A 27,973-nucleotide genomic window follows, 5' to 3' on the forward strand; every position below is an offset into this window, starting at 1 on the left:
CTCGCGGCCCACGCAGGCAGCCCATGCCTGCCGCCATCTTGCCCACTAGGAGTTCCCAAATGGGGCTGGGGCTCCTGAGCGCCGCACTGCTGTTCGTGGGGAGCGCTCTCCCCGACTCGGGACTCCACTCACTCCCCCGAAGGGCTGGGCGCAGCTCCTGGTGGGAGCAGGCCGGTGCCCCTGGGTGGCGGGAGGCCACGCAAGGAGGGCGGAAGGCACTCCAGGCCCCGAAGGAAGCGGGGGCCGCAGAGGGTAGTATCCGTTCATTCCCCTCTTTGAACAGCCTCCTGTGCGTGCTCCCCGCTTCTGTAGTTTGTGAATTTGGCTCCCTCCTTTTCTGCTTGCCCAGCTGCCTTTAAAATGTACAGACCTACGCAGTCTGGTTAATTATGACAGTGTAGTAGTCATCGTAGCAAAAATGCCATACGCTTGTAGACTGCTGCTGTTTATGCTCAAAACATTCTGAGGTTTGTCATTCCCACTTTAAAGGTTAGGAATTCAAAGTTGAAAAGGCTGGTGGGTGACCTTGTCCTACTACACTTGAGAAAATTTCACCCAACAAGTCAAATAGCAAATATTAGGAAGTTGCTTCACCAGTCCCAGGCTCTTTAATTGCCATTTTGTCCCAGAAGCAACGTGACACCTGGTCAGAGACACTTATTTTCTTTTTAGATTTTGGGGGAATAGTTTTAACGAACTGTGTTGATTTAATGCTTTTCTATTTGTAGTGATCATTTAAGGCATATTTGTCTTAACACTCCTTCAAATTTCTTTTTTTCCTCAAAATATGGGAATGCCTTAGGTATCCAGATTGCTTTATCTGTTTTTTGAATAGGAATCTAAAAGATTCTGTCAGCATGTTAAGATTAGGAATACTATCATCAGATGTTCATAACAAATAATATATGATTTTTATTTTTAGATTGTGGGACAGCACCGCTTGCAGATGTATTGGAAGGGTCCAGGATAGTAGGGGGCACAGCAGCTCAAACTGGCGCGTGGCCATGGGTAGTTAGCCTGCAGATTCAATCAGGCAAAATTCTTGCTCATATATGTGGGGGAAGCTTAGTGAAAAGTAAGTGGGTCCTCACAGCTGCCCACTGCACTAAGGACACTAGGTATGTATTTGGAGCACAACTCCTCTATTTTATTCTCTTGGGGGATACTTTGTAGTAGTAGAGGACCATTTGATTTCAGCCATGTTCAGTTAAGCTGTGTGTTTACAAGTAGCCATAATGCTTTACACTAGTACACTGTTTGTTGAAATGAATTCTATAAATCAGAAGTTTATGCTTTCTGTAAAATAGTAAAATAGTAAAAATGTTAAGGACTCGGTCACAATGACTCCGCTCTGCCACTATGGGACCAAAGTGGCCAGAGACAATACAATAACAAAATTGAATAAGTGTGCTGTGATCCAATACAACTTAATTAATGAACACTGATATTTGAATAAAATAGTATTTTGTTTTTGTTTTCCAGCTGTCTAAGAGTATAAAAAATATTTTTTCCCCCTCATGGACTATTAAAAAATAGGAGACAGTCAGATTTGGCCTATGGGAATTTGTCAGACTGTGCTTTAAATAATGACAATTGTCTTTAGCTTTTAAAATTATTATATGATAACCATGTGTTTTTGTTTCTCACCATTGGATCATAGCTTTTTTTTTTTTTTTTTTACGATTTTATTTATTTGAGAGAGAGCACACACACATGCACCCATGAATGGGGGAGGAGCAGAGGGAGAGGCAGGCAGACTCCCCGCTGAGCAGAGAGCTAGACACAGGGCTTGATCCCAGGATCCCAAGATCATGACCTGAGCTGAAGGCAGCCACTTTAACTGACTGAGCCACCAGGCGCCCCTGTATACTACATTTTTCAAACATACATTTCAGTTTTATAAACTTACCTTCTGAGGAATAGAGGCAGAAAAATAATAAGATACTAAGGTATAAATTAAGGGTACAGAAAGAGATCTAGAAGAAGAGTTTCAGAGTTTGGAATCGATTCTCTTCTTTCAGGGGTGTTTTACAATGCTTGTACAGCATGCTATTATTTATTTATTTATTTTAGGTGGAGTCCTTACCCAGCATGGGGCTTGAACTCATGACCCCAAGATAAAGAGTCCTATGCTATGCTCCACTGACTGAGCCAGCCAGGCACCCTTAAAATGCTATCTTTATTTTAAGATTTTTTTTTTTATTTATTTGAAAGAAAGCAGAGGTAGAAGCAGGCTGCCCACTGAACAAGGAACCCAGTGTGGGACTTGATACTGGAACCCTGGGATCATGACCTGAGCCAAAGGTAGATGCTTAATCGACTGAGCCTCCCATACATCCCAGATTTAGACATTCTCATGTACCTTGCTCATGGCTGGAGAGCAACAAAATCAAGGATCAACTCCAGGTTTGCCAGAATGAAAACCCACACACATAACCATAACTATCCCCTATGGATCTCGATTTGAGACATCTCTTGTGATGATGGAATGCTACCTTGGGAAGAATATAATTTCATTTTTGGACAGCTTTAATTCTTAGGAAGTTTTTATGTTGAAGTAAATGTCTTGGTTTTTTTAAAAATCTGCTTTCTGAAGCCATATATATTTAACCCAAATCCTCCTCCAAGCATTTGAAGATACTGTCATATTCCACTTAACAATTCTCAAGACTAAATCTTATTGATGTTTTTACTCCTTTATTCAACATTGACTGAATGTATGTTATATGCTAGGGACTGGTCTAGCTGTTGAGGCAATAGACATTACTGAGGCATATTCTCTACTTTTCAGAGGACTAACTGCTACATTCTGTTCCAGTCCCCCTCATTTCCTAAACCTTGCACCATCAACTATCCCTTTTTCCTTCTTAGAACAAGCATTTATCAAAGACTTGCTCTGAGATTAGGTACTAAGGATGTTACGTATAATTCTGTGTTTAAAAAAAAAAAAAAAAAAAGCCCTGGAGAGCCTGGGTGGCTCAGTCAGTTAAGTGTCTGCCTTGGGCTCAAGTCATGATTCCAGGGTCCTGGGATTGAGTCCCGAGTCAGGCTCCCTGCTCAGCAGTGAGTCTGCTTCTCCCTCTCCTTTTCCCCTCCACCTGCTTGTGCTCGCTCTCAAATAAAATCAAAATCTTAAAAAAAAAAAAAAAGCCCTCCCAGTAACTCTCTGAGATAGCTGTTATCATTTCTGTTTTACACTTGAGGGATCCAGAGGTGAGGGAGATGTGGTAACTTGCCCACGCTCACACTGCTGTTAAATAACAGCCCCCCAACCCAAAGGTTCTTCAACCTGTGCTGTAGCATTATACCTCACTGTCTCCAGTACTTTTCAGTCTTCTCCATGGTTTCTTCCCTATAATCCTCAAGCATGTTTAGGTCACTCCATCATTATTTTAAAAACCCAAGCAACCTATCGACGAACCCTTCTCTTCTATTTGAGAGACTCCCTTTTGCTTCATCTGCATTGACTTATAAAATGCCAATTGCAGTCTTATTTCTGTGCTCTGAACACACTATTAGAGATCCCCCTCCATGCCAAATCCAATGACCTCTTCTCAGTCCCCATCCTATTTGATCTTCATAATGTGGCAAAGCTGACCACTGTTCTCCTAGAAACTATCTCTTTTCTTGATTTCTAAGTCCCCTCTAATTTTCTCCTTTTCCTTGATGAGTCTTTGTCATCATCTAAATGGCAACATTTCCACTCTTATCCTCCTGCCTTATCTGTATGCTCTTCTAGAGATGTCTCATCTACTTCTGTTTTAGCAATCACCATGTGCTGGAAACTCCAAGTCTTTCCAGCTGAGTTCTATTTCCAGCTCCCTACGATATATGTTTTTACTGGAGTCACTGTCTGAGTAAGTTGGAAAATGAATAAAGTCTTTCTTCCAATCCTGTTCCTTCTCTATTCTTTCAGATAATGGCATCAACAAGAGCTCTGTGACCCAGGGAATTTGCTTTCTCTACACAGTATCTCTTAAATTTGTTTCTTCTGTTTCCCAGTGCTCCACGCAGATTAGAAAAAATTACATTTACACTACTTACACTTACACTGCTACTATCATAACTGTCCTAATGAGTGTGAAGTGGTATTTCACTGTGGTTGATTTGCAATTCTCTAATGACTTAAACATCTTTCCATGTACTTATTGGCTATTTGTATATCTTCTCCGATGAAGTATCTATTTAGGGGCGCCTGGGTGGCTCAGTGGGTTAAGCCTCTGCCTTCCGCTCAGGTCATGATCTCAGGGTCCTGGGCTTGAGCCCTGCATCGGGCTCTCTGCTCAGCAGGGAGCCTGCTTCCCCGCCCCCCGCCTGCCTCTCTGCCTACTTGTGATCTCTCTGTCAAATAAATAAATAAAATCTTAAAAAAAAAAAAATGTTAGTATCTATTTAAACCCTTTGCCCTCGGGACACCTGAGTGGCTCAGTAGGTTAAGCAGCTGCCTTCGGCTCAGGTCATGATCCCAGGGTCCTGGGATCAAGTCCCACGTTGGGCTCCTTGCTCGGCAGGGAGCCTGCTTCTCCCTCTGCCTCTGCCTGCCTCTTTGTCTGCCTGGGCTCACTCGCTCTCTCTCCCTCTGTCTCTGGCAAATAAATAAATAAAATCTTTAAAAATAAATAAATAAATCCTTTGCCCATTTTAATTGGGATTTTTGTTGAGATGTAAGAGTGCTTTTTATATTCTTCACATCAATCCCTTATCAAATATATAATCTGAAAAGTTTTTCTCTCATTCTGTGGGTTGTCTTTTTACTCTCTTGGAAAATGTCCTTTTTTTTTTAAAAAAAAAAGATTTTATTTATTTATTTGACAGAGAGAGATTACAAGTAGGCAGAGAGAGAGAGAGGAGGAAGCAGGCTCCCTGCTGAGCGGAGAGCCCCATGCGGGACTCGATGCTAGGACCCCGGAATCATGACCTGAGCTGAAGGCAGAGGTTTAACCCACTGAGCCACCCAGGCGCCCCTGGAAAATGTCCTTTGACACACAAAAGTTTTTACTTTTGAAGAAGTTCCATTTATTTATTTGATTTTTTGGGTTACCTGTGTTTTGGGTGTTATATCTAAGAAATCATTGCCAAATCCAAGATCATGAAGGTTTTCTCCAGTGGTTTTTTTTTTTTTTTAAAGACTTTATTTATTTATTTGTCAGATAGAGAGAGAACACAAGCAGGGAGAGTGGCAGGTAGAAGGAGAAGCAGGATGCCTGCCGAGCAAGGACCTCCCCTCACACTGAGTCAAAGGCAGACGTTTAAACAACTGAGCCACTGAGGAGTCCCTTGTTTTACTTTTATATTTAGGCCTTTATCTATTTGAGTTAATTTTTGCATATGGTATAAGGTCAGTGTTCAACTTCATTCTTTTGCATGTATATATACAATTTTGCCAGCACGGTTTGTTGAAAAAGCCTGTCCTTTTCGCCACTGAATTGTCTCAACACTTTTGTTGAAAATCACTTGAGCCCATATGCAAGGCTGTATTTCTGGGCTCTCTACCCTTTTTCATTGGGCTGTGTATATATCTGCCAGTACTATACTGTTTGGATTACTGTAACTTTGCTATAGTTTTGAAGTCTGGAAATGTGAGTCCTCCAACTGCATTCTTCTTTTTCAAGATTATTTTGGCTATTTGGGTCCCTTGACATTCTGTATGAATTTAAGATGGGTTTTCTATTTCTTCAAAAAATATCGAGATTTTTATAGGGATTGCACTGAATCTGTAGTGCTCCTTGGATAGTACTGTCATTTTAATAATATTAAGCCTTCCAATCCATGAACATGGGATGTCTTTCCATTTATTCAGGTCTTTTTTTTTTTTAAGATTTTATTTGTTTATTTGTCAGAGACAGAGGAAGAGAGAATGAGTGAGCACAGGCAGACAGAGAGGCAGGCAGAGGCAGAGGGAGAAGCAGGCTCCCTGCCGAGCAAGGAGCCTGATGTGGGACTCGATCCCAGGACCCTCGGATCATGACCTGAGCTCCTAAGCTGAAGGCAGCCCCTTAACCAACTGAGCCACCCAGGCATCCCAATTCAGGTCTTCTTTAATTACAGCAATGTTTTGCAGTGTTCAGTGTACACAGCCTGTTTTTGAATCTTATGGTCTGATATAAATTGAAGTGAATAAGGAATATAAGTTGAATAAGTTTGGAAAAGAAAAGAACAATGATTATTTCAAAGTAGCTTAAAGCAGTGATTTGTTTTTATACAAAATAGAACTAGGGCTTTAAATTTTTTTGGTAAACTTTCTAGAGGTCGCCTAAACCATTTTTAATATAGCTAAATATCTACAGTGCAATTTGGAGTGCCTAAATGGCTCAGTCAGTTGAGCTTCCAACTCTTGGTTTTGGCTCAGGTCATGATCTCAGGGTCCTGGGATCGAATCCTGAGTTGGACTCTGTGCTCAGGGAGGAGTCTGCTAGTGATTCTCTCTCTCCCTCTTCCCCTGCCCCTCCCTCTGCTCTGTCTCTCAGATAAATAAAATCTTAAAACAAAATACAATGCAACTTTTATAGACTATTGGTACATGCTGCCAAGATACCTGTTTATACATTCCACATGAATAAGTATTCCTTTGTTTTTATGACTGTCGTTTGTCCTGAGTGTTATCAGACACACACACACACACACACACACACACTCATAAACTTTGCCAATTTGAAGGATGAAAAGGAATTTCAGCATCTATAAACAATGTATAAAGTAAAAAAGTCCTCCTTCCCAATCCACTTCCAAATGTAACAACTATTAAATGCTTAAGGTTTTAATTGTTGATTTTGACTTGCAAAAGATTTTTCAGTTTGGTTTTTTACTTGTTCTTTATTTCTTTTTTTTTTTAAGATTGTCATGATCCATTAGTTGCTTCCTGTTTTATATCAGTGCTATCATTGTTATGTATTGATCTACATTTTCTTTCTGGTTTAATTTTTATAATTCTCATGCTAATTTAATATCCAAATGTTTCATTCTAAAACTTCAAAATTTACAAAAGTAAAGAGAATAGTTTCATGAACTCCCATAAGCCTATCACCCAGCTTCAAGTTATCAACACATCCCTGAACTTATTTCATCTTTATCCTCACCAACCCCTCCCTTCAATTATTTTGAAGCAACTCTCAGACATACCACCTTATGTATTTCTAAAAGAAGACTTAAAGACCTTTATATTAAAAAATTTCTTATATTTAAACATTTAATCAATATCAAGTTTATTTTACTGTTTACTGTTTTTCAGAGATTTAATTTTATTTCACTTTTCAAACTAGTTAGTTAGCTAGGTGTCCCAATACCATTTATCAAGTCATTCATTCTTTTGTCCACAAATAAGAGGTGCTACCTTAATCATATATTAAAATGTCATATACTCAAACCTGGGGACCCTCTGTTCTACCGATCTTTTTCTCCTTTCCTACATCACGATATATTGGTTTTTATTTGGTGTGACCTCATGTACATGAAAATAGGATTCTATTCTAATCTAACATGAGAAAAACAAAAAACTAGGAGATTGAGAATATTTACCTTGTTAAATAACATGTTTATAATAACATTTATTCTCTTTCAGAGATCCTTTAATGTGGAGAGCTGTGATTGGAACTAATAATATAAAAGGGTATCATCATCCACACTCCAAGAAGATAAAAGTTAAAGCAATCATTATCCATCCAGACTTCAATTTGGAAAATTACGTAAATGATATTGCACTATTTCACTTAAAAAAAGCAGTGAAATATACTGAGTATATTCAGCCTATTTGTCTGCCTTTTGATGTTTTCCAAAAACTGGACCAAAACACAAAGTGTTTTATAAGTGGCTGGGGAAGAACAGAAGAAGAAGGTAATTACAGTCTGAATTTTATAAATACATTTTTTTCCTGGTTATTGGAGAGGGTGAACCCTTTTGTATATTCATCTCTTTATGTCATGAGTTTGAGCAATAGGTCTTTATAAACCATTGAAAAGGAAATGTCTTCTTTACCTGTATTTTTTTTCTTCCTTGTAGGAAAGAGAAAGTTATCTTCCAAAACAGAAATAGAGACTTTCTCCAATTATGCCTGCTAACATATTTGTACCTTTTACCATTCTCAGAAAGAATGATGATTCTAAGTGTTTTTGTAGGTTTCTGAGACTCATAGATGATAGAACCAGCTCTGTAAGAGGATTGCTTATCATAAATAATAAGCTTCTGGCTGTCAGGAATCAAATTTAGTGTCCTTTTAATTTAATACCCTGTTTAATATCAAACAGGTTGAGTGCCCTATATTTTCTTTAGTGTACAAATGAGCATTAATAATTGACTGGTTGAACTACTATGAACTATGAACAAATAAATGTAGAAAATAGTCTCTGCCTTTGGTTCTAACAATAGTTACCATTTGGGAGCATTTGCCATGCTTTAGGCCTTTTTCTAAATATATTATTTTATCTTATCTTCAAAATATTCTTGTTAGGAGGTTAATGTCATTATTCCCATTTAACAGACCAGGAGTTGTGGATCTGAGTGGATGAGAAGCTAGGGCACAAATCAAGGTCTTCCTTATTCTACAGCCTGAATAGCTAAGAACTGTATTAAGTACCAACTGTTCTTGATGGAATCAAAGTCTAGTTAGCAATATATGAGTTCAAGTGCTGAGACTATTTTTTCTATTCCTTATGGAAATTATCCATTTAAATATGTGTAGAGGGGCGCCTGGGTGGCTCAGTTGATTGGGCGTCTGACTCCTGATTTTGGTTTGGGTCATGATCTCAGGTCTCTGGGATGGAACCCACATCAGTCTCCCCACTCAGTGGGAAGTCTGTTTGGGATTCTCTCTCCCCCCATCTCCCTCTGACACTCCCTCTTCTCTCTCTATAATGGATCAATAAATCTTTAAAAAAAATATGTGTAGATTAGAAACACCTGGCTGGCTCAGTCCAAAGAGCATGCAACTCTTGATCTTGGAGTTGTGAATTCGAGACCTATGTTAGATATAGGTATTACATACATACATACATACATAAACTTTAAAAAAAAAACCCTCGGGACACCTGGGTGGCTCAAGTGGTTGGACGACTGCCTTCGGCTCAGGTTATGATCCCAGAGTCCTGGGATCGAGTCCCGCATCGGGCTCCCCGCTCCATGGGGAGTCTGCTTCTCCCTCTGACCTTCTCCTCGCTCATGCTCTCTCTCACTGTCTCTCTCTCTCAAATAAATAAATAAAATCTTAAAAAAAAAAACCCTCAACTTTAAAATAGTTAAATAAGTGTAGATTATTTAGATATGATATAGATAAATGTATGAAAGATCTTTGAAGAACTTTGTTTTTTCCTCTGTGAATGCTGTTTAAACAAGTTAAGAAAGCAACATGTGTAGGGAAAAGACTATGGCTTTAGAATCATAGACGTAAGCCTGAATCTCAGCCCTGCCATGTACTAGCTGAATGACCATGGGCAAATTATTGACTCTTTAACAACAGTTAGAACAACAGTGATCCAAGTAGCTTCCATTAATTCAGGGCTAGGTACTTAATAAAATGCTAAGCGCCTTAATGCATTTCTCATTTAATTCCCTCAATAACACTATGAGAAGTACTATGACATGGATAAATAAACAGATTTAAAGAGGTTAAATGAGGGATGCCTAGGTAGCTCAGTTGGTTAAGCATCTGCCTTTGGCTCAGGTCATGATGTCAGGGTCCTGGTATCAAGTCTCATATTGGGAACTTTGCTCAGCAGGGAGCCTGCTTCTCCCTCTCCCCGATGCTCCCCCTGCTTGTGCTCACACACACACTGTCTCTCTCTGACATGTAAATAAAATCTTAATAAATAAATAAATGAATAAATAAAATAAAATAAAGAAGTTAAGCAAGCTGCCCAAAGTTACATAGCTAAGTGAGGAGTAAAAATTCAATCCCAGGTTGGTCTGCCTCAAAACTCTTGCTTCCACTATATTATACCATCTTTCACACTGTCATACACTGTCATGATTTGTAAGGGAGAGCAATAACACCTGTCAGAGAGCTGTTTTAAGGACTGAGTTGGCTCTCCAGCAACACGGTCAATTATATGCACACACCAACCTTCCCAGTGAAAACTATTTTAATTTTTTAAAGATTTTATTTGTCAGAGAATGCATGCAAGCAGTGAGAGTAGCAGGCAGAGGGAGAAGCAAGCTCCCTGCCGAGCAAGGAGCCCAATGCAGAACTGGATTCCAGGACCCTGGGATCATGACCTGAGCTGAAGGCAGACGCTTAACCGACTGAACCACCCAGGCGTCCCCCTGTGAAAACTATGAATGGAGAAAATACACAGGTCAAGGACTGAATGTGAAGATGGGAACTTCAGGTAACTGAAGCAGTGAAGTTGGCTTTTCTCTTGAGGGTATTTGCCAGCAGTAACACTGAATATAGAATTTCTGTGGTCTCATGGGGCCTGAGAGTGTTGAAGAACAAAGCTGCTCAAGTGTGTGAGGGGAGATTCTCAGCAAGCTGGAGCCAGAGGGCTACACTCCAAGAATCAGTCAGACTCATGACCCAGTGTCTAGTTCATCTATACACAGTTCGCTTTAAATACGATACAGGCAGCTTGAAAATAAAAGGATGGGAAAAGATATATCATGGCAACATTAATCAAAAGAAAACTGGAATAGAAAAAAAAGAAAAAGCCAAGAATGGCTACATTAACATGAGATAAAGTAGATTTAAGAGCAAATAAAACTACTAGGGACAATGAGGAACATAACAATGTAAAAAGGTAAATCCACAAAAGAGGCATAGAAATCTTAAATGTGTATGCACCAAACACCAGAGATATCATTCCCTCCTTCCTTCCTTCCTTCTGAAAGAGAGAGAGAGAGAGAGAGAGAATCCCAAGCAGGCTTCAAGCTGAGCACCGAGCCTGACACAGGGCTCAGTTCCAGGACTCTGAGATCATGAACGGAGCCGAAACCAAGAGTAGGGCGCTTAACCAACTGTGCTCTGCAGGCACCCCCAGAGATATAATTCTTAAAAATGCACATATGGGGTCGCCTGGGTGGCTCAGTGGGTTAAAGCCTCTGCCTTCGCTTGGGTCATGATCCCAGGCTCCTGGGACGGAGCCCCACATCAGGCTCTCTGCTCAGCGGGGAGCCTGCTTCCCTTCCTGTCTCTCTGCCTGCCTCTCTGCCTACTTGTGATCTCTGTCTGTCAAATAAATAAATAAAATCCTTAAAAAAACAAACAAACAAAAAACACACACATGTACATACATTTATGATATGACCCAGCAATCACACTCCTGGGCATTTATCCCAGAGAAGTGAAAACATATTTCCACACAAAAACCTGGTCACAAATATTCACAAAAGCTTTATTGGTAGTATCCCCAAACTGGGAAAAAGTAAACGTACTTAATTAGGGGAATGATTAAACAAATTGTTGTATATCCTTAACTGGGAATGATAATAAGCAATTAACAGGAATTAGCTATTGATATGTGCATCAACTTAGATGGCATTATGCTAGGTGAAAACAAAAGCCATTTTTAAAAGACACATTCTTTTTTTTTTTTTAAGGTTTTATTTATTTGTTTAACAGAGATACATCACAAGTAGGCAGAGAGGCAGGCAGAGAGAGAGAGAGGAGGAAGCAGGCTCCCTGCTGAGCAGAGAGCCCGATGCGGGACTCGATCCCAGGACCCTGAGATCATGACCTGAGCCAAAGGCAGCGGCTTAACCCATTGAGCCACCCAGGCACCCTAAAAGACACATTCTATATGATTCCATTTATATACCATTCCTAAAATGACAAAATTATAGAGATGGAGAACTAATTACTGGTTGCTAGGTGTAAGCAGGCTAGGTAGCCTAAAGGAGATCTTTGTGATGGTGAAATAGTTCCATATTTTAATTGTGGAGGTAATGGTAAGAATTAACACATACAATTAAGTGGCGTGGAATGACACACATTGTACCAATGTCAGTTACACAGATGCAACCATTTCAGGATAAAGAGCACCCTGGACCTCACTGTACTACTTTTGCAACTTCCTGTGACTCTAATTATTATGAAATAAAGTTTATTTTTTTTTTAAGAACAAGATAAAACCAAAGCATCCTCAACCTCCACCCCCACCCCCAGGATTTCTAGGAAAACTGCTTCATTAAAGGGAAAAATGTAGGAATTTTCCCAGAAAACATGTAATTGCAAATACCACTCATGTGGAGTTGCTGCCCCAAATCACTCTGAATAGAAAGACTCAGGCTTAGGATTTAGGTTAAATAGACTGTTAAGGTCTCTAGATGGCTGAGAGAATCAAATGCACATCATTTGTATAGAAACCAAATTTCATCTAAGACCTCAAAAGAATTTCACCTGATAAAGTTTAAATGAAAATGGATTATAATTAAAAATCAAAAGACAACTGACAGAATGGGAGAAGATATTTGCAAACGACACATCAGATAAAGGACTAGTGTCCAAAATCTATAAAGAACTTAGCAAACTCAACACCCAGAGAACAAATAATCCAATCAAGAAATGGGCAGAGGACATGAACAGACATTTCTGCAAAGAAGACATCCAGATGGCCAACAGACACATGAAAAAGTGCTCCATATCACTCGGCATCAGGGAAATACAAATCAAAACCACAACGAGATATCACCTCACACCAGTCAGAATGGCTAAAATCAACAAGTCAGGAAATGACAGATGCTGGTGAGGATGCGGAGAAAGGGGAACCCTCCTCCACTGTTGGTGGGAATGCAAGCTGGTGCAGCCACTCTGGAAAACAGCATGGAGGTTCCTCAAAATATTGAAAATAGAACTGCCCTATGACCCAGCAATTGCACTACTGGGTATTTACCCTAAAGATACAAACGTAGTGATCCAAAGGGGCATGTGCACCCGAATGTTTATAGCAGCAATGTCCACAATAGCCAAACTATGGAAAGAACCTAGATGTCCATCAACAGATTAATGGATCAAGAAGATGTGGTATATATACACAATGGAATACTATGCAGCCATCAAAAGAAATGAAATCTTGCCATTTGCGACAACATGGATGGAACTAGAGCGTATCATGCTTAGCGAAATAAGTCAAGCAGAGAAAGACAACTATCATATGATCTCCCTGATATGAGGAAGTGGTGATGCAACATGGGGGCTTAAGTGGGTAGAAGAAGAATCAATGAAACAAGATGGAATTGGGAGGGAGACAAACCGTAAGTGACTCTTAATCTCACAAAACAAACTGAGGGTTGCTGGGGGGAGGGAGGTTGGGAGAAGGGGGTGGGATTGTGGACATTGGGGAGGGTATATACTTTGGTGAGTGCTGTGAAGTGTGTAAACCTGGTGATTCACAGACCTGTACCCCTGGGGATAAAAATATATGTTTATATAGTTAAAAAAAAATCACTAAACATCAAAGCAAATAAGGTATTATGAGTAAGAGTCATCAGGAACAATAGACATCAAAAGAAGACCTGCAAAAATGTCAGATAATGGAATCAAATAATAAAAAGGTGTTTAATAAGTACAAAAAATAAAAGATGTACTTAAAAATATGAATAAAAAGGAGCTATAAAAAGAACCAAACAATGATAATAATTTAAAAATATAATAATTGAGGGGCACCTGGTTGGCTCAGTCAGTTAAGTGTTTGACTCTTGATTTCAGCTCAGGTCATGATCTCAAGGTTGTGAGATCGTGCCCCACATCAGGGTCTGCACTGGGTGTGGAGCCTCCTTAAGATTCTCTCTCTCCCTTTGCCCCTCCCCCTCAGCTCATGTGTGTGCTCTCCCTCGCTCTCTCTTAAAAAAAAAATTAATAAAAAATACAATAATTTAAATAAACTCAATGGACTAAATTAGTACCAGGTCTGAAAATACTTAGGATTCCCACAGATTAAAATCAACCAAATATCCACTTACAATCAAAGATCACCAAACACGTTAGGAGAAAAGCCATAATAATGAAAGTCAACAGAAATAAAACAACAGCTCCCCCAAGGATTTCAGATATTAATATTTTAGGTGTAGAATACAAAATAAGTATATGTAAATTGTTTGAAGAAATTAAAAAACAGAATTAGAAATAAGCAATAGACTATCTAGAATGACCAAGCAGATTTAAAAGAGAACCAGGAGTGCCTGGGTGGTTCAGTGGGTAAGTCTGATTTCAGCTCAGGTCATGATCTCAGGATTGTGAGATCCAGCCCAGTGTTGGGGCCCATGTTGGGTATGGAGTGTACTTGGGATTCTCTCTCTCCCTCTCTTTCTGGCCCTCCCCCATCACTAAAAAAAAGAGAGAGAGAGAGAGAGAGTGAGAGAGAACAAAATAGGATCTTTAAAAATGAAAAAAAATGTAACTGTTAAAGTTTGTAACTCACCGAAGTAGTTAAGCATATTAGACTCAGCTCTAGAGAAAATATGTGAGCCAGAAGATATATCTGAAGAAACTGCCTAGACTGTGGCACAGAGAAAAAAGAAGAGATTATGACAGAAAGTAAGATATAAGATAAATGGGATAAGAAAGTCAAATATACATCTAATGAGAGTGCAAGAATGAACAAATGAAGAGAATAGAGGAGAGGCAATATTCAATGGGTCTGGGCTGAAATTTTTCTGTAACTGATGGAAAACATGAATCCAGATATCCATGAGTAAAATTGATATTCCAATGCAAATGGATATCCAGAACAAAATGTAATTCCTTTTCAAACACTGTAATGAAGTTGTAGGGGGAAAAAAAACCCAAAGAAGTCTGAATACAGCCAGAAAAAAAAAAAAAAGAAAAATCCTTACAAAATAACTCTGGTTGGCTTTCAGAAAACATCTCAATAGCAATAATGACAGTCAAAATACAATGAAATATCAAGGCCAAAGTACTGAGAGAAAATAAATGAACCCACAACTGTGTACCCAGCTAAGCTATCATTGAGGAATAAAAGGGAACTAAAATTGACTTTACCACCAATAGTCTTTCACCAAAGTAAATAAGAAATGGATCAGAAAAAAAAAAAAAATGATACCAAAAGGGAGGTACGTGATGCAGAAGCGAGCAAAAAATAGATAACTGTATAGGTAAATATTGTATACAACAGTGGTTCTCAATGAAGGATAATTTTGTCCCCAGGGAACACTTGGTACTGTCTGGAGAAAATTTTGTTACCACTAGGCAGGGTGTAAGTATGCCACTGGCATATTAGTGGGTAGAAGCCAGGATTACTGCTCATCATCCTTCAACGCGTGGGGTAGTTCTCTCACCCTCCACAACAAAGAAGTATCTGGCCTACAATGTCAATAGTGCTGAAACTGGGAAACCTTGGAATACAATGAAAATAATGTATAATTTGTGGGATTTTAAAAAACGATACTTAAATATTGGGGGGGGAGCTGTGTTTCAAATGGTGTAATCAGAGTTAAAGTAGTCTCAGGTCTGTGTATTATTCAGAAGTGTTAACATACTGATTAACATTAGATTTAAGCAAATAGGGGATATAACTTGGAATAGAATAAGAAACCTAAGGAATAAGAAAATAAAGACAACATCTTAATAAAAAATCAAGAAGGGAGAAATAAGCCTAGGAAAACTGAGAAAAATAGAAAGTATAAAATAAGACAGTAGAAACAAGCCCAAATATATCCATAATCGCAGTAAATGTTAGCGGACCAAACCACTAGTTAAAAGACAGAAAATTGGATTAGGGAGTAGGAAATCCACCTTATCTAAGGGAATACCTAAAATGTAAGGATATGGAAGGACTGAAGTAAAACAACAATAAAGAAATATATCAAGTAAATTAAAATGAAAAGAAAGCTAGTATCACTATGCAAATTACAGTCAAAATAGACTTTAAGACAAAAGGAGAAAAAAGATCATTTTTATTTAGAAAAGGTTCAACTCACCAAGAAGATAGAATAATTCTAGACTTCTGAGCCTAATAAACAGGACTCAGATAATATTAAGGAAAAATAGAATTGTACAGCAAATGTTGTAACTCCTCTATGATAGAACTCTTTTTATTTAACAATATAAAATCTGTTTTTTTATCAAACTTAGTAAAAATCTGGAATATTTGAACAACATAATTAGCCAGCTTGATTTAATAGACAAATCAGTACATTCAAAAATTCATAGGCTTTTATCTTTTCAAGTGTAGGTGGAATCTTTATAAAAAATGACCACTTGGGGCACCTGGGTGGCTCAGTTGGTTAAGCATCCAACCCTTGGTTTTCAGCTCAGGTCATCATCCCGTGGGTTATGAGATCAAGTCCTGAGTCCAGCTCCTCACTCAGCAGGAGTCACTGAAGATTCGTCCTTCTGCCCCTCCCCCCACTTGCACAGGCACACACTTGCTCTCAAACTAATAAATCAATCTTTAAAAAAAACTGACCACTTATCAGGCCATAAAGCAAAACTCCAAGTTCAAAGATAGCTAATGTACAAACTGTGAACTCTAATTATGATAAATTTACAAATAAAAGGAACAGAAATTTTGGCTGTGATGGTATGGGGAGGTTGGCAAATCCTCTTCCCCCAAATAAATATAAATTAGACAAAATCATCAAAAGTGACTACTTTAGGGTCCTGAAAATCAACCAAAGTACACAACAAATTGAGGAATATTTATAACAGCTATAAATTTGGGTAAAAAGAGGAATTTGCAGCTTTCTTGCTTGTGGGTTCTCCCAGCTCCCCTCTCAGATTAGTCAGTACAATAGTTTTACCAAGGCTATGAAGAGCCTTGTTGCCACAGAAGGTGAACGCTATTTGGAAAAGTTGAAAATCCAGGCTAGCAGCATTACTAATGAAAGTAGTGAACTCATGGGTGCCTGGTTAAGCATCTGCCTTTGGCTCAGGTGATGATCCCAGGGTCCTGGGATTGAACCCCCACATTGGACTCCCTGCTCAGTGGAGAGGCTGTTTCTCCCTCTCTCTCTGTTGTTCCTCCTGCTTGTTCTCTCTGTCAAATAAATACAATCTTAAAAAAAAAAAAATAGTGGACTCAGCAGCAAGAGATGAATAGGGAAAATCCACAGCTCTACTGGCCTGGGAATATAGACCTAGATAGAGCCAGCAGTAAGACAGTCAGAAATTTGACAGAAAAATCCCCCAAATGAGAGAGCTATAGAATGACTCAATAAGCTCTCCAAATATTTTTGGTTTACTGGAAAACCATACATGTGTGGGGAAAATCTGAGAGAACTCACAATAAAGTGAAAGTCAAAGTAGATTTGAAAACTGACTGAAGAGGCCTTGGATGGCTGAGTCGGTTAAGCATCTGACTTTGGATTTCAGTTCAGGTCATGATCTCGGGGTTGTGAGATAGAGCCCCAAGTAGGGTGTGTACTGGGCATGGAGCCTGCTTGAGATTCTCTCTCTCCCTCTCCTCTGCCACTCCTCACTTCTAAAAATTAAACAAAAAGCTGACTGAACTTTTTTTTTAACACATTCCCCAACCCACACACAGATTCATTCACCAACAGCCCAAATCATGCACTGACCATTAAACTCTGCAGATATAGAGCCAAGCCCAATGAAGCTAAACTAAAGGTAAAAATCAGAATTAAAAACACTGAGCAGAGACATCAACAATCACACACTGTAGAGAAGACAGATTGTACAGTTTCAGTCCAGGTAAATCATTTTAAGAATGACAACAGCATTGTTGAGGAGGGAATAAAAATCCAGAGTTGTTATATTATCTAAACCACCCAATTTTCAACAAAAATATAAGACATGCATTAAAAAACAAAAAACAAAAACAGGGGCACCTGGGTGGCTCGGTGGGTTAAGGCGCCTGCCTTCAGCTCGGGTCATGTCCCGAGGTCCTGGAATCGAGCCCCCGCATCGGGCTCTCTGCTCAGCGGGAAGCCTGCCTCCTCCTCTGTCTCTCTCTCTCTCTCTGCCTACTTGTGATCTCTGTCAAATAAATAAATAAAATCTTTAAAAAAAAAAAAAACCACCCAAAAGTGTCACCTATGGGGAGGGGCGGCCAATAGAAATGGACTCTGAATAGACTCAGATATTGAATTTTGCAGTTAAAGACTTCAAAGAAGCTCTTTAAATATGCACAATAAGGTAAAGTAACTATTGTTCAAATCATTAAAGGGGGAAATGTGATGAAAATGATTTACCAAATAGGGACTATCTATGGAGAAAGTCAATTTTATGAAAGAACTGAATAGAAATTCTAGATATTTGAAATGGCACAAGAAAGAATCAGTGAACTAAAACACAGCAATAGAAGTGACCTACTCTGAAGAATGTAGAAAAAAATACTGAAGAAAAATGAATGCACACTCCGAGACCTGTTGCACAACATCAAGTAGACCAAGATATGTGTAATGGCATTTCTGCAAAGGGTAAAGAGAGAAAGTGGAGAAGAAAAAATATTCAAAGAAAATATGGCCCCAAACTCCTAAATTTTATGAAAAACAGTTTATAGGAGCTCAATAAATACCCAGTTAAGGTTTAAAAAAAAGGTGGCTCAGTCAGCTGCGTCCCTGCCTTGGGCTCAAGGTCATGACCCATGGGGTCCTGGGATTGAGCCCTGCGTCAGGCTCCTACCTCAGCAGGGAGTCTGTTTCTCCCTCTCCCTCTGCCCCTCCCCCCACTTGTACTCTCTCTCTCTCTCTCTCTCTCTAATGAATAAATATTTTTTTTAAAAATGAGAGAGATCCACACCTACACTTATTGTAGTCAACAAAATATGGGCAAGGTCTAAACACTGAAGACTACAAAACATGACATAGAGAAATTAAAGACCACCTAAGAAATCAATGCCATACTACATTTATGTATTGGAAGATTCAATATTGTTAATATGACAGTTCTCTCCAGACTGACCTATATATTCAATGCAATCCCTATCAAAATCCCAGCAAGACTTTTCATACAAATTGACAAGCTTATATGAAAAGGCAAAAGACCTAGAATGGCCAAAATTGTTTTGAAAAACAACAAAGCTGAGGGAGTTACTCTTATTTCAAAATATACTATAAAACTATAGCCATCAAGGCGGTACGGTACTGGTTTGTTTACTTTAATGAGAGCACAGAGATCAACAGGACACAATAGAATCCAAAAAAGAGAGGACGAGGAGGGAGACCACCCACCTTATATTTATGGCCAACTGGTTTATTAAGACAAAATTTCTAGAACAGGTAAACCCATAGTGACAGAAATCATCAGTCATTTTTTTTTTTTTTTCTAAGAGAGCGAGAAAGAGGAGAGACGGAGGGAGAGAGAGAATCCTACGCAGGCTCCATGGCCAGCACAGAGTCCGAGGCGGGGCTCATCTTATGACCCTGAGATCATGACCTGAGCCAAAATCAAGAATCAGATGTTTAAGTGACAAAACCACCCAGGCACCCCTGAATCAGTCATTATGGTTTTCAAAAATAAAACACCAGAATTCAGAACAAGGGAGCCCTACCTTAATTACCAGAGATAGGTTGTTTAAATTTCCTTTGAATACCTCCAAAGAATCCAAAAAGAGAGAACACACCCCAATTCAGTATATGATTCCCACGTCAGGGGAGCAGAGTACAAGGAAGGCCAGTATTATAAATGCAGACATCCCAAACACATTATTAGCACACCGAATCTATCAAGAATAGTGTAAATAGAATTCAACATAATCAAGATGAGTTTAAGGAATGTAAGGGTGGTTTAATGTTAGAAGTCTCTTAAGGTAGTTTCCCTCATTAACTGATGGATTAAAGGATTCTTTTTAAAATTATCTGAGTGGGCGCAGAAGAAGCCCTGTTAAAAACGTAACAATTGAGACACGAAGTGAACTTCCTCAGCCTGATTAGATCATCTGCCTCCAGGCTATAGGAAATATCATTATTACAGATAAACATTTCTTTTAAAGTCAGGAACAGTTTCCCCCACCATCACTACTTCCATCAGTGTTGTGGTAGAGGTTCTACCAAGTGCAGTAACACCGGGAAAAGATGGAAAAACACATAGGTCTTAGGTAAACACAAAACGCTCATTATTCACAGGTGATACAACTACTTACAATAAAGAATCTAAAACACACCAAATTAAGAGAGTCTCGTAAAATGTCCAGATATACAGCCAAACTACCACAATCTATTTCATTCTGATACACTATCAATAGTTAGAAAATGTAATTTTTTCAAAGTTAACAGATGTCACACCCATGGGGATGTCTATGATCAAAACTTTAGGAACAAGTGTAGACAAGGATGCAGAGAAATTGGAACCCTTATGCATTGCTGGTAGGAATATAAAATGGCACAGGGGTTTTGGAATACAGTTTGGTAGTTCCTCAAAAATTAAATCTATAGTTACCATATAACTCAGAAATTCCACTCCTAGGTATATACCCAAGAGAAATGAAAACACATGTCCACACAAGTACCTGTACTCAAATGCTCATAGCAGCAGTATTCAAAAGAGCAAAAAAAACAAAACAAAACAACCTAAAGCTCCATCAACTGATAAATGGATATACAAAATGTGGTATATTCATACAATGGAATATCATCTACCCATTAAAAGGAACAACGTACTAATACATGCTACAACATTATGTTAAGGGAAATAAGCTTGACCTAACAGCCCACATACTGTATGATCCCATTTATATGATGAAATGCCCAGAATGGACAAATCATAGAGATGTAACTTAAAGGAATTAAACTATAAACAATGAATTAAACTATGAATCTATAACTGAAAGATAGCTGGAAAATCCAAGAATACTTAGAGATTAAACATGAATTGGCTAATAGTATTATACCGGTGTTCAATTTCCTGATCTTGATAAATGTACCATGGTTATGTAAGAAAATGTGGTTATGTAAGAAAAAAAATTTTTTTTAAAGATTTTATTTATTTATTTGACAGAGACACAGGGAGAGAGGGAATACAAGCAGGGGGAACAGGAGAGGTCTGAGAAGTAAGCTTCCCACTGATCAGGGAGCCCAATGAAGGGCTCGATCCCAGGACCCTGTGATCATGATATGAGCCGAAGCCGACACTCAACAACTGAGCCACCCAGGTGCCCCGAAAATGTCCTTGCTCTTTTTTTTTTTTTTTTTAAGATTTTATTTATTTGACAGAGAGAGAGAGATCACAAGTAGGCAGAGGGGCTGGCAGAGGGGGAGGGAGAAGCAGGCTTCCTGCTAAGCGGAGAGACTGATGCGGGACTTGGTTCCAGGACCCCGAGATCATGACCTGAGCTGAAGGCAGAGGTTTAACCCACTGAGCCACCCAGGTGCCCCTGCCCTTGCTCTTAAGAAATACACACTACAGGGGCGCCTGGGTGGCTCAGTGGTTTAAACCTCTGCCTTCAGCTCAGGTCATGACCTCAGGGTCCTGGGATCGAGCCCCACATCGGGCTCTCTGCTCAGCGGGGAGCCTGCTTCCCCCTTTCTCTCTCTGCCTGCCTCTCTGTCTACTTGTGATCTCTGTCTGTCAAATAAATAAATAAAATCTTAAAAAAAAAAAAAAAAAAAAAAGAAATACACACTACAGTATTTAAGAATATAGGAGTACAGGGTCTGCCATTTACTCTCAAATGATTCAGAAAAATTTATATACAGAGTACTAATGATAATGCAAGAGTGACAAGAGTCAGTAATTGCTGAATCTGGGTAAAAGCCATTTTACACTTCCTTGTACTATTCTTACTACTTCTCTTTAATTTTGAAATTAAATCTAAATAAAAAGTTGCCAAAATAATTACAGAATTTTTTTAAAAAGCTAACAGGGGAACCTGGGTAGCTCAGTTAGTTAAGCGTCTCTTATTATTTTTTTTTTAAAGATTTATTTATTTGACAGAGAGAGAAATCACAAGTAGCAGAGAGGCAGGCAGAGAGAGGGGGAAGCAGGCTCCCCGCTGAGCAGAGAGCCTGATATGGCCTCCATCCCAGGATCCTGGGATCATGACCTGAGCCGAAGGCAGAGGCTCAACCCACTGGGCCACCCAGGTGCCCTAAGCCTCTGACTCTTGATTTCGACTCAGGTTATAATCTCAGGGTTATTAGGTTAAGCCCCAGGCTCCACACTCAACATGGAGTCGGCTTGAGACTCTCTCTGCCCTCTCCCTCTGTCTCTCCCCCAACCCCCCTAAAATAAATAAACAAACAAAACTTAAAAAAAAAAAGTTAACAGATGAAACAAAAATATTGAAGAATCTATAAGAGGCGGGCAAATGGTTGTTTATGGAGAAATTCTTTCATCTTTGCCTTATGTTTGCAATTTCTCATAATAAAATGTTGGAGAGGGACGCCTGGGTGGCTCAGTTGGTTAAGCAGCTGCCTTCGGCTCAGGTCATGATCCCAGCGTCCTGCGATCGAGTCCCACATCGGGCTCCTTGCTCCGCAGGGAGCCTGCTTCTCCCTCTGACTCTGCCTGCCACTCTCTCTGCCTGTGCTTGTGCTCTCTCTCTCTCTCTGACAAATAAATAAAATCTTAAAAAAAAAAATGTTGGAGAAGAAAGTTAACAGAAGTTAACATGTGCAGTAATACCGAACTGATTAGGCAGTTTAAAACAACCTAACAAAAGACTGCAGGCCTTTTACAGAAAAGATTCTAAAATGTTTTTAAGACATTAAAAAAAAAATACTTAAGTAAGTGGAATGGTATACTTTATGCTTGAAGAGGACAACTCTATGTTGACATGAAGATGTCAGTTCTATCCGAAAAACTGAAAATAAAACAAAAACAGGGAATGAAAAACCCTAACATGAGTTTTGAGACAATTAAGAAGCTCATTCTAAAAGACCTAAGAATAGCCAAGTTACTCCTCCAGAAGAAAAATATGTTAGAGGAGTTGCCATCCAGAAATCAAAGTTTATTTTAAAGCTGCAGTAATTAGTGTCTGTTATATTTGCGCAAGGATATTCTAAGTGGCAAACAGAATAGAAAACCAGACGTCTGTTTCTCAGCTGTCTTACTCACTTTGAAAATCTCTAGTTACTTTTAATAGTCCTGCACCAGTACCATACTTGTGTTAATATTGTTCAGACTCACAAACTGGGTGGTAGGTTCGCAGGTGTTCATTTCATTATTATATTCTATAACTTCTATGTTACAAATATGCTTTTATATACAGCCAGTATTATTTTTTTAAAGATATATTTAATTTATTTGACAGAGATCACAAGTAGGCAGAGAGGCAGGCAGAGAGAGAGGGAGGAAGCGGGCTTCCCGCTGAGCAGAGAGCCCGATGTGGGGCTCGATACCAGGACCCTGAGATCATGACCTGAGCTGAAGGCAGAGGCTCAACCCACTGAGCCACCCAGGTGCCCCCAGCCAGTATTATTTTAATTATTTTTAAATAAAGGGCAAACATGTGGCTGGCCTCTAAGAAGCCTCTATCTAGGAATCTGAATGTCATTAGGACATACTTCATTTCAATTTCCTGTGCCTGTTCTTTCTGCATATAGACTATTTTCTCAGGCTGCCTGTCGTCAAAAAGTTCAAATTTGGCTGCAGTGGCTTTGAACTTATAACTAAGCAATCATGTGACTACTGTGAAAAAAGGTTTTCCTCTGGCAGCTCCAGTTAAAACAGTGCTAGAGAAGGGATGCCTGGGTGGCTCAGTGGGTTAACCGGCTGCCTTCAGCTCGGGTCATGATCACAAGGTCCTGGGATCGAGTCCCACATCGGGCTCCTTGCTTGGTGGGGAGCCTCCTTCTCTCCCTCTGCCTTCTTGTGCTCTCTCTCTCTCTCTGTCAAATAAATAAAATCTTTAAAAAAAAAACAAAAAACAGTGCTAGAGAAGTATTCCAGCTGGTTAGACTTGCCCTTAATACAATATAATACATACTTCCAGACCAATCAGTGTCCCAGGAAAATGAAATGGTTAGGTCATCAGCCCACCTACAGATAATGGGGAAGGATGCAGGGCCAACAAAATACTCAGCTACCACATATGACCACTGCAACTCTGAGGCTCATAAGATCAGATGCTGCTGTTACAGAAGCTTTTCTGTGGATAAATCTTATAATAATCTGTCCTTTAATAGTTCCTGAAGTGTTGCCCTGTATTTTCCTATCTTTTTAGTAGCAGAGAACCACTTATGTTCAGGGATTAGCAGAGAACTGAGGGGAGTCTATGAATTAAAAATGTTTTGTTTTCATGTAGACCATCTTCAAAACTTCCCATTCTTAGAAAACTTAATAAAAATTGCTCACAACTTAGAACCTAAGATAGATTTCAGCATTGGCCCTTGACAGTTTTTTTTTTATTTTTAAGATTTTATTTCTTTATTTGGCAGAGAGAGACACAGCGAGAGAGGGAACACAAGCAGGGAGAGTGGGAGAGACAGAAGCAGGCTTCCTGCCCAGCAGTGAGCCGGCTGCGGGGCTCAATCCCAGGACCCTGGAATCATGACCTGAGCTGAAGGTAGATGCTTAACCGACTGAGCCACCCAGGTGCCCCCCTTGAAAATTTTTACATAATTCTATTTTGTAAAATGTTTAAGTCCCTGGGGCGCCTGGTGGAGCAGTTGTCTGGATATCCAACTCTTGGTTCCCACTGGGCTCATGATCTTAAGGCTGTGGGATTGAGCCCCACAAGGGCTAAGTGGGAAGTGTGCTTGAAACTCTCTCTCCCCTTTCCCCCAAAGTAAATAAATATATCTTAAAAAAAATATAGATCCTTCTAAGAGACCTTCAAGTAATAGAGAAAAACAAAGATAAAAAAAAAATGACCTGAAATTCCAATTTTGTCTAGCGATAATGGCCATGAACAAGTTTGTCGACCATTCTTCCACAGTCTCCTCAGGCATATGCATGCGTGTACGGAGACAGTCTTACACAATTGTTGAGCCACTTGGGAAAGAAAATCTATTCAACATGAACGTTTTATATTTTTATATTTTATATAATAAATGCTATATATTCATATATATTATAAATATCATATATTTATATTTTAACTGTCAAATGCCTGCTCTCTGAAATCATTTACTGTACTTTTGTTGTTGTTGTTGTTAACAGGTAATGCTACAGATGTGTTACAGGAAGCGGAAGTGCATTATATCTCTCGAAAGATTTGTGGCTCTGAGTGGAGTTACGGGAAAATGATTCCTGACACTTCATTTTGTGCAGGTCATGAAGATGGGATTTTTGATACTTGCAGGGTAAGACCAAATAATTTTCCTTTGAAATCTTTTCTAAAGCCAGAAGGAAACTTCATCAAGGCCTTTGATCACTTTCTGGTGAAGTCTTAATTATCAAGTTTACAAGTACTGAACTCTTTTTTTTTCCTTTTTAACTACAGACCAACAATCCAAATCTTCTTGCTTTCTTGGTTTCATGGTCCACTTTAGACAAAATTTGCTTTGGATTTTTTTTTATTACTACCTTTATTGAGGTATAATTTGCATACGTTTTTTATGTGTAAGTAGGTTCTTGTTTCTCTTGGAAGTTCCACCTGGGACTGGAATTGCTGGGTCCATGTTGAACATTTTGAAGAACTGCGAAATTCTATTCCAGAGCAGCCACACTATTCCACATTCCCACCAGCAGTATGAAGGCTTCAGTGTCTCCACATACTAGTCTGCACTTGTCTTCTTGATCACAGCCATCCTTGCGGGTACGAGGTGGTATTTCATCATGGCTTTAATTTGTGTTTCCATGGTGACTAATGATGTGGATCATTTTTTCATGTAATTATGGGCCAGCCATTTGTAGATCTTTGGACAAATGTCTATTCAGATTCTTGCCCATTTTAAAATTATCTTTTTATTATTGAGTCATAAGCATTTTTTTATATATTCTAGATACCAGTCCCTTACCAGATAGGCGATTAGCAAATATTTTCTCCCATTCTGTGGTCTCTCTTTTCATTTCCCTGATGTTACCATTTGTAGCATAGAAGCTTTTTCATTTTTATGAAGTCAATTTATCTATTTTTTTTTTTTGTTTGTTTTGTCTCTTGTGCTTTTTGAATCTTTATTTCTCTTGTCTTCACTACTTCTAAATATATCAGCACTTCATTCCTGAGCAGTGCCCCATCCTCGAACCTTGTCCTACTCATCCTGGTTTCTGTAATCCAGGGTTTATCTTCCCAGTGTCCTTTTCCTTTAAAATTTCGCTGAGTAGGAGCACCTGGGTTGCTTAGTGGGTTAAGCCTCTGCCTTTGGCTCAGGTCATGATCTCAGGGTCCTGGGATCGAGCCCTGCATCAGGCTCTCTGCTCAATGGAACCTGCTTCCTCCTCTCTCTCTCTCTGCCTGCCTCTCTGCCTACTTGTGATCTCTCTGTCAAATAAATAAAATCTTTAAAAAACTAAAAAAAAAAAAAATTTCTCTGAGTAAAACATAGAGAATCTCATCTAATTGAATTGTCTTCATAAGCAAAACTTCCTCATTATCCAAAAATACAATGCCTTCTACAGAGAACTGAAAACACCATAGAAATACAGTCTTTAATCTTTGGTGCTGAAATCGTTATCTCAGTATCCTTGATGTTTTCGGTGATTAAGAAGAGTCCTCAGTTGGATGTGAGGGCGATCTGGCTGCGACATCTGTCACCCCATTGATCGCCAGGATTGATTCGGCTGATCTGGCTGGCTAGGCGGGTGTCCCCTTCCTCCCTCACCGCTCCATGTGCGTCCCTCCCGAAGCTGCGTGCTCGGTGCTCGGTCGAAGAGGACGACCTTCCCCGATAGAGGAGAGGACCGTTCTTCGGTCAAGGGTATACGAGTAGCTGCGCTCCCCTGCTAGAACCTCCAAACAAGCTCTCAAGAAGAGTCCTCAGCGATAGTGTTTGGCACCTTGACAGCCATGCAGAAACCAGGACACAATCTGATTTGTAGTAGAACTGAGAGCCTTAGCCATTTGTTCCTGTTACCCTGCACCAGCCAACGTGAACACGTAGAAAGACGGCCCCTCTTACAAGCCGCCAGTTTCCTCCTCTCCTCTAGTTAGCGAACCACGCACGCACCTTAAAGACTCTTTTACCCATCTTAAAGTTACACTTCTCCCACTCAGCATTAAGCAACAGAAGTATTCTACTGGTAGTTACAGTATTTTGCACATTTCCTAAATTATATTCCTCCCGAGTAATTGTACTAAAAAAAATCCAAACAATGTGACTTGTACAATTCTGGTTCAAAACCATGCAGACAGGAAATTAACTCACCAGCTTTAGGGCTCCTCTAAATATCAGGCCAGCCTGAAATCCTCCTGCCTGAGTTGGAATAGAAGACTGAAAACCTATGGATCTTTATAACTTGAAGGTATATTAAAGATGTGTATTCATATAAGTGTATGGTTAATGTGATTAATTTATTCTAGCTTTGCTGTCATATAAAGACTACTAGAAGCAACTAACACTATTTTGGGACTTTTTTAATAGGGTGATAGTGGTGGACCGCTAATGTGCTACTTACCAGAACATAAACGATTTTTTGTAATGGGAATTACCAGTTACGGATATGGCTGTGGTCGAAAAAATTTTCCTGGTGTCTACTGTGGGCCATCCTTCTACCAAAAGTGGCTGACAGATCACCTCTACCAGGCAAGCAATAAAGGCATATTTAACATAAATATTCTACTTGGACAGGTCCTTGTAGCCTCAGGTTCTGTTGTGTTACTAGCAATTCCATAATGAAATTCTGAAGAATCTTTATTTTGCATTTTGTCCCTCTCCATGTACTATATAATGAACATCACTTATTCTTTTGGCAAGTAATTGCCCATTTTACAGTTCTCATGTGAATATTTTTGGAACAAAAGGATTGTGATATATTAAATATGTAATTATAAATTTGGCACTGAATTACATGCTTCTTTGATGTATTCTGATTATTTTTTTATGTTATAATCATAATTTCACATTTGGAATACTTTCCTAGAGTTTGTATAGAATTTTCAGTTATTAAATAGATACCTTATGTATATAAATGTCAAATAATAAAGAGTTTATAATTAAAACGAAAGCTGTTCTTTTGTTAAATTAAAACCATTTCCTTTTAAGTTAGATTTTATTTAAAGCCATTTATTTGATATATATTTTTTAATTA

At 39.2% G+C, this 27,973-nt stretch overlaps 1 protein-coding gene across 1 annotated transcript; it reads left to right on the top strand.

The window, feature by feature from the left end:
* TMPRSS12 (transmembrane serine protease 12) lies at window positions 1-27,818 on the top strand. The gene is made up of 5 exons (XM_082741314.1): window positions 1-252; window positions 923-1,118; window positions 7,559-7,830; window positions 24,944-25,086; window positions 27,307-27,818. Exons 1-5 carry the CDS (start codon window positions 24-26, stop codon window positions 27,556-27,558), a joined length of 1,092 nt encoding a protein of 363 aa, XP_082597440.1. The 5' UTR covers window positions 1-23; the 3' UTR covers window positions 27,559-27,818.
* Window positions 27,819-27,973: the final 155 nt, after the last annotated feature.

The sequence above is a fragment of the Mustela nivalis genome (genome assembly GCF_964662115.1).
Source record: "Mustela nivalis genome assembly, chromosome: 7".
Classification (NCBI taxonomy): Eukaryota; Metazoa; Chordata; class Mammalia; order Carnivora; family Mustelidae; genus Mustela; species Mustela nivalis.

Excerpts from the sequence above, each read along its gene's own strand:
- TMPRSS12 (XM_082741314.1), top strand. The coding sequence starts at position 24 with ATGCCTGCCGCCATCTTGCCCACTAGGAGTTCCCAAATGGGGCTGGGG. Across the intron at positions 1,119-7,558 it reads CACTGCACTAAGGACACTAG|AGATCCTTTAATGTGGAGAG; the intron begins GTATGTATTTGG and ends ATTCTCTTTCAG. Across the intron at positions 25,087-27,306 it reads GGATTTTTGATACTTGCAGG|GGTGATAGTGGTGGACCGCT; the intron begins GTAAGACCAAAT and ends CTTTTTTAATAG.